We start from the raw sequence: 10,388 nt of genomic DNA on the forward strand, positions 1-10,388 counted from the left end.
CAAGTAGGTTTATTAAGCAAATAACAATACATTAAATTCTTATTATAATATTTTGAAAGTGTATATTTATTGACCTATTTAAAAGTTTAAAACCGTTAGCATATATACTTAAATGTAAGTTTTTTTTTTACCTATTTAATATACTTATTTATTATATAAAGTAAGGTTAGGTGTTTATGCATCAGTTAGGATTCACTTTAGTGGAGAGAAAAAAAATCTGAATTCATCAAAGTAGATTAGCTCAATTTAATTTTTCAATTTCATCAAATTTGTTTCACGAATTTTTTTTTTACCATGATATGAAGTTGTTCCAGCAAAAAATAATGATAAATTTTCATCAGAGATTATAAACACACACAAAGTAAATATTTTTTCTTCCATTACCATTTATTTCATAATTAATAAATACTTTTATATATATATATAAGGAAGAAGTAATAAAATAAAATTTTAATTTATTGTATTTTTAGTTCATAAACTTAATAAAATAAAAATTTCTTGAAACAGTAATTCATATAATTAAATATTTTTTATCGATAAATATTAATGATTAGGTTTGTTATAAAGTTAGTATGAATAATCATTCATATACTTGAATCAAATCAAATTTTTTTAAAAATCATATAATATTAAATTTAAATAAATTGAGCTTCAAACTGAATCAACTCTTAATAAGTGATATTAGACCAAGTTGGACTAACTCGTTTCTATCTCACCGGTACCTATTGTAATATTATCACCCTAGTTACTGCAAAGGTATCCAAGAACTGAATAAGGACACGTAAAAGTACATGGCTTACAGTCTTACACTCGGATTTGGTATATATGTCACAGAACAAAGTTGAAAAGAAAAATAAAATTGGGCGGTGGAAGACAAAAAAAATAATAAAAATGGGATGCATAAATTCAGATTATATTTTTTTGACAGAATTCAGATTATTAAAGCACATTTTTTTTTATCAGAAGGTTATTGGAGCACAATGATTGCCGACCCAGTTATTTTTAGCAGTATGATTGATGGAATCCCTAAACAGAACGTCAAAGCATACTTTTCTCCCTTTGCTTTCCATCTATATCATAATGAGATGCTGTACTGCTGCTTAACAAAGTTGCTGGCTATCAGATTCTTCTTCTTGTTGCCCTTAATTACCCTATTGATATGACTTATGAGTATTTGTAGTGAAATCTAATTTGAATTCTCTTCATTATTGTTCATGCATTTTTTTAAATTTTTTTTTTGTTAGTTCTTATCTAAAATTTGAGTATTATACTATTTAGACAAAATAATTTAAATTAATTATCATAATTGATAATTACACTATTTCCATTGCAAAATATTAGTTGTATGGAAATTATAAATGTTAGCTAGGTTCCAACTTCAAATCAAAGAGAATAAAGTAATAAAGAAACGTGCTTGTTGCCATTAATATTTAAAATGTGTTTGTAGGTATACATGACACCCTAGGTAACTGGTTCTTTGATTTTCATAGCTCTAATAATTTTGGTTATACGAAATAAACATAAAAAAATGGGCAAATTGGTCCGTTTTTCTTGCAAGATTTTTCTAATAAAAGAATCAATTCTTCTTTATTTAAAGATCCCCTTTTTTTAAGCTTTTAGTTTTTCATGTGTTATTTAACTTTTTTTAAATAATTAGAAATTAAAAAACTTAGGGAGCTTTTACTTAAACTTTTGTTTTTTATTTTCATTTTCTACTGTCATTTTTTAATTACAAAATTGACACTTTGTTTTTAATCTGTTTCCTGTTTTCAAATATCGTACATTAACTTTGAAAACAACTTTTCTTGTTTTAGTTTATTGTTCTTTTTTTCTTCCTGTTACATTCGTGAAGTACGTGGGGTTAGGATCTCCTTGCCTCGTAATTTCGATCTAGGTAAGGTTGCCTCCTTGGAGGCTTATGGCTGCTTTCATACTATCTGTTGTCTGTTATGGGCTGCCATTTATCACTCCTTGTGATTCATGTTTCAGCATCCTTTTTCCTAATTCTATTAATAAAAAATAATTTTGCAAAGTGACGAGAAAACACAAGATGGATGAGCATACATAAACACACAAGTATGGCATGCAAGAGTACGTCCAGATTAGTGAGTGACACAAAAACATACATAACAATCATACACATATATACATAATAAAGACTAAGGAGTATGTGTAGATGTCAATTTAGTTTAGATTAAAGGGTAACACTGAATATATTTTTAAAATTAAAGAACTACATTTAAAATTTTAAAAATAGAGAGACTGATATTAAATAATTTAAATAAAAAACTCAAAACTGTAAGTTAACCTTAAATTTGATTTGAATATTAGTATTTGTAAGAGTCTCCATTTGCATTTTCCAATGTAACGGTGATCATGTCAACTCGTATAAATTTCTAAAGGAAAAGGTTCACATACAAATGTTCCGAAATATAAATTTACTTAATTTTATTGTCTTGTTTTGTTAAAACAGAATTTTTTGCAATTGATTCTTTTAGTTGGTGGAGATATCTTTTAAAAGATTAATAAGTTCTAGATTTTTTAGTTAAAAAAAAATAAAACAGAAGAAAATCTCTGAAGTAATAATTATTTTTTGCAATTGTGCAACTGAAAAAAATTTTTTTTATTAGAAATAACGTTTATCGAATATAATTAAGAATATAAATAATTTTAATACTTTTAAATAATGAAATTATTTAAGAAAATATGTTTGATGCCTTTTAAAGTTAAGGGTGATGTGAACCTAACGAAACCATCTTCAAATCACTATACGTATATGCAATTATTTTCAGTTGAGTAACACTACAAAATTCAATGTTTACTTTTTCAGAAATCTATGATTCAAGATGTTAATTATTTTCAGTTGAGAAACACTAAAAAAAATCAATGTTTTCTTTTTCTTCGGGATGATACTATTATGATAAGACTTGTGTTGTCTGTAAATGAGAAAGTTAATATTAATTTGATATTATATATATATATATATATATATATATATATATATATATATATATATATATATATATATATTTTGCTTATTTTTTATTTATACACACACATATTAAAATTAAAGAAATTATCTTTTATGTTATCTCGTTTTAAATTTTTAATTTAAATACACTTTTAGCATAAGTATTTTAGTACTATATATATCAATCAATTACAAATTAATCAACTTACATATAATTTTGAAAGTACGTAAGTACTACAAAAAATATTTTTTTTACTATACATGATGATTCTTAATTGAGTGAAAATGAAAGAAAAAAAATTAAAGAAGAGAATATGCTATCAATATATTCAAATTAAATTCTTCATTTTATTGTCCTTCTAATAATAATTTTTCAGCGCGTTGGTGCATTATAATGACACTTGCTATTTGTCAAAGAAACATCATTGCAAAAGCATGCAACATGCATTCACATACACGAAGCCATGCAGCCACATGTAATATATGGTTTGAAGCTGTACGCAAAGCCATTATGTTAGGAAAGAAAACTTTTGAAGAGCCATTTGTCAAAGTTCTCAAATGCTAATATTGACCTAAATAAAAGGTGAAAATCATGGTTAAGTTTATCTATTTTAGTCATCCCAACAATACTACAACTAATTTTATTTTACAGCCATATAAAGTTCTCTACAATACATTAATTACATTATATATATTAGTTCCATTATGGGACTGTTGTATACAATTTCATAAGGTGATTAAATGTGTAAAATGCTGAGAAAGGAAGGATGAATCTAATGTTGATTTAAAATTAGTTAAGATAATGAAACTCTATAATTCGAATAATGGTATAGATACACTTGTTATTTTGTCACTTTAGAGAGTTAAGGATAAATATTACCCTCAGTTTGTACCGATGTACAAATCCTTGGTGTACGTTCCTCTTTTAGCAAAGGAAAACAGACTTTATACATGAAGTTACACTGTAAAAGGTACGGAAGAGCACACTTTTGCGGTAGTAAAGATAAAATAATTAGCAAATTGTGTTAGGCCCTTGACCACTCTATGTCTTCCACTTAACTCCACCTTTAATTAGGAATGATTTTCACGTGAGATTGATCTTTTGAAAATTCGTACATGCATGCAAGCTAGACTTTCGATAAAAGAGACATATTTCTTGTAGTTAGCACCTCATCGTATATTTCTTTTCTTAAAGCTATGTGTCTTTATGATATACCTTTAATTTGCTTACTACAGTCAAACATTAAACCTGAAAAGAAATGATTTGACGAATTCCAGTAGTTGGTAAAGTGATTCATATCAAATCATTTACCCTTCCAAATCTATTAACATATCCTCTCTGGCCAATTAGGTATGCAGCCAACAAAATTTACTCAAATCTCAACGATTCATTAGTTGTTAAATATGAGAAACAAGATTATGCGGTGTAAGATAATTTTATATCATAACTTAATTATAAATTATTATTATATATAATAAATTTATTAATTTTTATAATAAATAATCATCTTAAAAATATTATATTAATCATAATTTATAATTAGATGAATGTATATAAAAATTATTTTATATTATTATTCAAGTTTATTAATGTACTGTAACTAAAGAGAAAGATGACAAATGGTCTAACTGCAAAGAAAATCCTGCTAGAGACGCAGGAGATGATCATGATCCCTTCCAAATACAATCTCATTCGTTAAAACCACACACCTTTTTCTAATTGTTACCATTTTCAAAGGGACAATATTGGCAAGTATACGTCAGGCATCAGCAAAATATATTAAGTTTCACCAATATCTTTTTTTGTTTGTAAAGCTTTGTTCGTCTGCACATGACATATGTTCATATATGATTTTAAATTGCTAGTGTGGTCATGATTGTGATCGTGTTGAAGTGAACTACAAAATCCTGACATTGTGGGTAATTATGAAAAATATAACTGATGGTTGCAATTTACAATTGCAATTAGGATGTGATTGCAGAAAGTCAAAATACATTAATGTTATGATTGTAATATTGTGATTGTGGACAGTAATTTAAAAATCATGTATATGTCCAATGTGGGACCTGTCAACACAAATTAAAGGGTCCTACCACCTGCATGTGTGACACATGTGCACCCCATTAGCCCAGTGAGCAATGAAGAATCCTTTATAAGACATACAACTCTTACAGGGTGACACAGCAGCTTTTACCTCTATTCCACAAAACCTTAACTGGGCCACCATATGTTTCACCTTCCACATTAAATTCACCACCTCAATGTACACTCACTTCTGCTTCTGCATTATATCATCCATTTCTGTGTTAAGTCTGCATTCTTTTCATATTATTATTCAATGCAACCTCTTTGTTAATTTGGGCTAAAAGCTAGAAACTAGAGCTAGTTTTCCTTTATCCTCAATATCTCACTTTTTCTCTTCACAAATAACACAAAAACTGATATTGTTGGTGTATCCATTAATTGGATGTATTTATTAGTACTTTGAGACTTCAGATAGGGAGAGAAAGTAAGAAAGAAAAGAAAGACATGGGGCATCACTCTTGCTGCAACAAGCAGAAGGTCAAAAGAGGGCTATGGTCACCTGAAGAAGATGAAAAACTCATCAACTACATCACAACTTATGGACATGGTTGCTGGAGTTCTGTCCCAAAACTTGCAGGTATATACACACACATATATAGACATATATAATTAACAACTCTACACTACTATTAATGTTTTTTTCAGCACCCTCTATATATGTTATTAATTTCTCAGTTTCTTCATTAAGTAGGTCTTAAAACTTTCTGAGTTTTTTTATTAATTATATGTTCATAATTTCATGATGTGTGCTTAGGCCTTCAGAGGTGTGGAAAGAGTTGCAGATTAAGATGGATAAATTATCTAAGACCTGATTTGAAACGTGGAAGTTTCTCTCCTCAAGAAGCAGCCCTCATTATTGAACTCCACTGCATTTTAGGGAACAGGTATAACCATTGCTATAGCCACACATGCTCCTTTCTTTTTCTACTTTTTTTTTTCTATTCATGTGCATCATCAACATTATTATCAAAAGGTTGTTTTATCTACTTTTTTCTCAACAAGAGTAAACTTTTTGGGTACAGATGGGCTCAGATAGCCAAGCACCTACCTGGAAGAACAGATAATGAGGTGAAAAACTTTTGGAATTCAAGCATAAAGAAGAAACTCCTTTCTCGTGATGTTAATATTCCTCCTTTAGCCACATTTTCTGATTTTCACAGCCCCGGCTTTAATGTTGGCACCATGGAAAGTTTATTCCCTTTTACTGCAAACCCTAATGTGATCCTAAATTTTCATCATCACGCAGACCAGCTCTACCTTCCCACCACACCAATATCCCCAATCCTAGAAGGTTTTGATCATATTAATAATGATGTAAAGTTAGGCATTGATAGCAATTACAATGCCAACAATTTTCTTCATATTCAGAATCCAACACCAGAAATAGTACTACCATTATCTTCCAATAATCCATCCTCTTATGAAGACACATGGTCATTGGGTTGTGTAGCTCTACATCTCAATCCAAATCAAGAAAATGACCAGATTATCAAAAGTGATGATACCACTTTACATTATGTTGTTGACAAATTCTTCAACCCAATGGCATTATTGCAGCATTATGAAGGTCAATTAGTAGAACCAATTGTGCCAAAAGTTAGTGACATTGAGGATTATGTTTGTAGTATCCAAGAACATGAGGCTACTACAGCAAAATTTCAGTGTTATTCACAAGATCTAACAGTGGCATCAAATCAATTAGAGTACATTGATGCCTTCATGTCATCGTTGCCTTCTTCAACAACTTCATCAGCAGCATCAAGCAGCCAAATAGTCCCAAACCCTATTCCTTCAGGATGGGAGTCTTGAACGTTGGTACTATTTATAGATATAAATTTAATTTTTATCTATTTATGGTACATTTGATTTAATAATGTGGGGGAATCTCTTTAATGATCAATGAGCTCAGTTATTTCCATGCATTAATTGTTTCTTGAACTTTTGCACAAAAGTGTAGATTCTCTCTTGTTGGTAAACCTGAACCTTGCTAGTTCAGGCGCACTTCTATTAAACAATGCTTGCTGAAGTTCCAAAAATGTGTCTAGGTTTTTTCACATATTTGTCATCTAATTCTATATATGTGAATTATTGATGCAGAGCTATATATATATATATATATATATTTTGTTAACTCATTAATTGTTCTATTGCTTCCTCTCTAGCTCACTCTCTTTTCTCTCTTTGTGTGTGTAACATTAATAATGGATGACGATGTCGAACAAGAACAAAAGACGTCCACATCATGGTCAACTCGATCGAGGACAAAGTGTCCTTAAGTGTGACCTAGGTAGGAGTCCAATGATCATGCATATACTTTATACTTTATGGCGTCATCAGAGAGCTTTTTAAAGCATGCACCAATGTTATGACTATCTTGCACTCAAAGATAAACGTTTGTTAATTAAGATTCTTCGACGTTGATTGGTATAAAACTATGCACTTATTAAGTTAAGAGTTATATACACATTGCAGTAAAGTGAAACTATGTTTTGGCATCTTCCTCTATTTTTCTTTTTTCCTATACCCAAAAATATCGCAGATAATTAAATTAATTATTGTACATCGTACGGAATGTTGTAATTAAGGATCCATTCTATATTGGCCGAAATGGATTCCGTGTCTTCATACATTTAGACAGTCATCAATAGGCACTTGTTTATGAAAATGAGGTGGTTCATATCTCAAATACAGTAGTAGTACTTATTTTAAGTTGGATTTATCGAAATTAATTAAACATGGAATTTGTAATCTTTATTTAATGGTTTGGATTGGGTAATTACTAATTAAGTGGCAAATCCATAATTACGAGAAATTCAAATCTTATCTTGACTTTGGCTTTCTTACGCAGGAAAGACGACTTCAAAATTGGCTAAACTTTGACAAATATATTGAAGAAGAAAAAATGATCGCTTCATCTCGTAATGGATAAACAGGAGAAAACAAAAACAAATGGATCAAATTTGCGTCACAAATAGCTTTTAAGTTTTGTCCTTTGTTTAAATACACCAAAGCCCAGATATCTTAAATTTGAATTTCATAACTCAAGAGATTGAATTATTTATATACTCTATTTTAGTCACACACACACACATATAAAATCCGTTTGTAACCTAAAAGAGGTCAAAAGCATAGATTAATTCTAAACGTTATAATAGCTATATAATTGAAGAAAAAAACATTTTTTATGAAATAATATATAAATAATTATATTTATAATTATATAAATGTTATAAGATTTATTTATACGTCTACATAATAAATAAGTAAACTATGGCCTTAGCCTTCCTTTTTCTTTGCCAATAAGCTTAGCTTCCTTAATTAATATGTTTTAAAAAAAGTTTAATTGGTCTTTTTTAGGATATATAGCACAACAGGTGTTATAGGCCAAAAAAAATTATGTTAAAGTTAAATAAAATTATTATGAATGAAAAAAATTCTTCCGTCCAATATTTAATATAATTACATAATTTGCACTTAGAGTTCAATGTTCCATTTTCTAAAAAATAATTAAATAATATAAAAGTTACCTTAAAAGTCTTATCAAACACTAAATAGCTGGTATTTTTAAGCTGATGGAGACCACAGTGAATAAGCTGCCTTGATCTCTTATATTTTGCATTGAAGTTAAAACTCATACTAAAACACTTTCTATCATATTATTATTTTTAAGAAATATAAAGAATACACTATTTTAACACTTTTTATTATTGGTTGAATTTTTATAAATTACAAAATTGTATAGGTTTCATTTCTTATTTAATGAACTCTTCTTGTGATTTTATAATTTTTAATCTATTCTAATCAATAAAAAAGAATTATATAATAAGTATGTTAGAAAATATGTTTTTTTAGAAGATGTATTAGAAAATGTGTTACTATCATTTTTTTTTTCAAACGAGTTTGTTCCTACCTACTTGGTTTCTTCTAGTGAAATGTTAAGTCATTATCATGGACAACTTATAGTACACGTCCGTGTATGCACGTTAGAAAGATAATGTATACAAATGTGGAGTTCAAATGTTCCGTTTTCTAAAAAAATAACAATTTGATGCTTCTACACTTTATTACCCTTTTAGGCGATCTAAAAAGAAAAATAAATATATCTCTGATAAACAATTTGCATGAAAGTGATTTGATTTATAATTTGCATCGTGATTTACAAGTTATATTTGGGTTGCCTAACTTGACGACATGACCATATTACATTATTGAAATGCCTCGAGAAAGACCAATTAAACCGTTAGTTTCTTGGGTTTTGTCATAAAGGTTAGATTGAGTGAGATAATGTCGGAGATATTTCAAAATTCGGAAGGTTGGAAGTGTTCAAGATTCCTATGATCTCAATGTTTAAAATTAGCCACCTTTTGTGTTTTGTCTTCTTGTTGGTTCTATATCGTTCCTACTTCCTATGATACTTTTTTCCTAGTGTGTATTTTATTTGAAGAAACAATATTATACACAAGAAAGTATGTGAGAAAATTTGAAGGAGGGTGATTACGCTTGTCTTCTCGTGGTTCTCTCTCTTTAATTAAACTTTATTTTTAATTAATAAGGAGGTCTAACTTGATGAAATAATGTGAGTGAATTAATGTAAATTTTTTAATACCTATCTTTTGATTTTCTACTTCCACCGATAAAAAAAAAAAAAACTTCATTCTTAATTAGACGTTAAAAAGTAACCGAAATGAAATTAACTAATTAAACATAGAGCATATACCAAAACATTTTTTGTTGTGAATTGGTGACAATTGATAATTACATTGATTGATTGGTCATTGTTCCCTGGTGAATCCGATTATAATTTCTCCCCACACCCAAAAAGAAATATCCCCCTATATTGCTTAATTACTGTCAAAATCACAGTAGAAAATGATTTTGAGATTCCATGTGTTAACCAAGCAGAGAAGGGAATTGTAACCGCATTATTTTCTATACTTTTTCCCTGAGGTCTTCTGATGAGAACATGCATGTTTCATGAACATTTCCAAATTATGATTATACCATAACATATTTTTTTAAAAAAAATAACTAAAGTATTAGTGATAAAAAAAATTCGTCACTGAATTTTGTCACTTATACATAAATTTTTTGGTGGTGCTTTTGAAAATAATCTTAGAATGACATAGGCACACATATAGCCCTGGCCCTTCCAATAATAAGCTTATTTTATGCATACCCCCTTTTGCTTTCTGTTATTTGCGTTGATTATTGTCTTTCAATCATTCATTCATCTTTGCAAATTGCAATGAAACAAAGCAGATGGAAATCCCACCAAAGTCCGTACTCACAGCTACCGCGTATGCTCCATACTTTTCCTTAAAGTGGGTTTGC

The 10,388-nt window shown here is 28.9% G+C and overlaps 1 protein-coding gene across 1 annotated transcript; it reads left to right on the forward strand.

The window, feature by feature from the left end:
- The first annotated feature begins 5,174 nt into the window (after positions 1-5,174).
- On the forward strand, positions 5,175-7,150 carry LOC102665409 (transcription factor MYB26). The gene is made up of 3 exons (XM_006585452.3): positions 5,175-5,634; positions 5,812-5,941; positions 6,080-7,150. The coding sequence occupies exons 1-3, from the start codon at positions 5,502-5,504 to the stop codon at positions 6,864-6,866; spliced, it is 1,050 nt and encodes a 349-aa protein (XP_006585515.1). The 5' UTR covers positions 5,175-5,501; the 3' UTR covers positions 6,867-7,150.
- Positions 7,151-10,388: the final 3,238 nt, after the last annotated feature.

Source organism: Glycine max, chromosome 8 (assembly GCF_000004515.6).
Source record: "Glycine max cultivar Williams 82 chromosome 8, Glycine_max_v4.0, whole genome shotgun sequence".
NCBI classification, from domain to species: Eukaryota; Viridiplantae; Streptophyta; class Magnoliopsida; order Fabales; family Fabaceae; genus Glycine; species Glycine max.

What these genes read in the sequence shown, in the direction of transcription:
- LOC102665409 (XM_006585452.3), top strand. Translation starts at nt 5,502, where the DNA reads ATGGGGCATCACTCTTGCTGCAACAAGCAGAAGGTCAAAAGAGGGCTA. An exon ending in TTCTGTCCCAAAACTTGCAG is followed by an intron (nt 5,635 to 5,811) that starts GTATATACACAC and finishes ATGTGTGCTTAG; the next exon opens with GCCTTCAGAGGTGTGGAAAG. An exon ending in CACTGCATTTTAGGGAACAG is followed by an intron (nt 5,942 to 6,079) that starts GTATAACCATTG and finishes TTTTGGGTACAG; the next exon opens with ATGGGCTCAGATAGCCAAGC.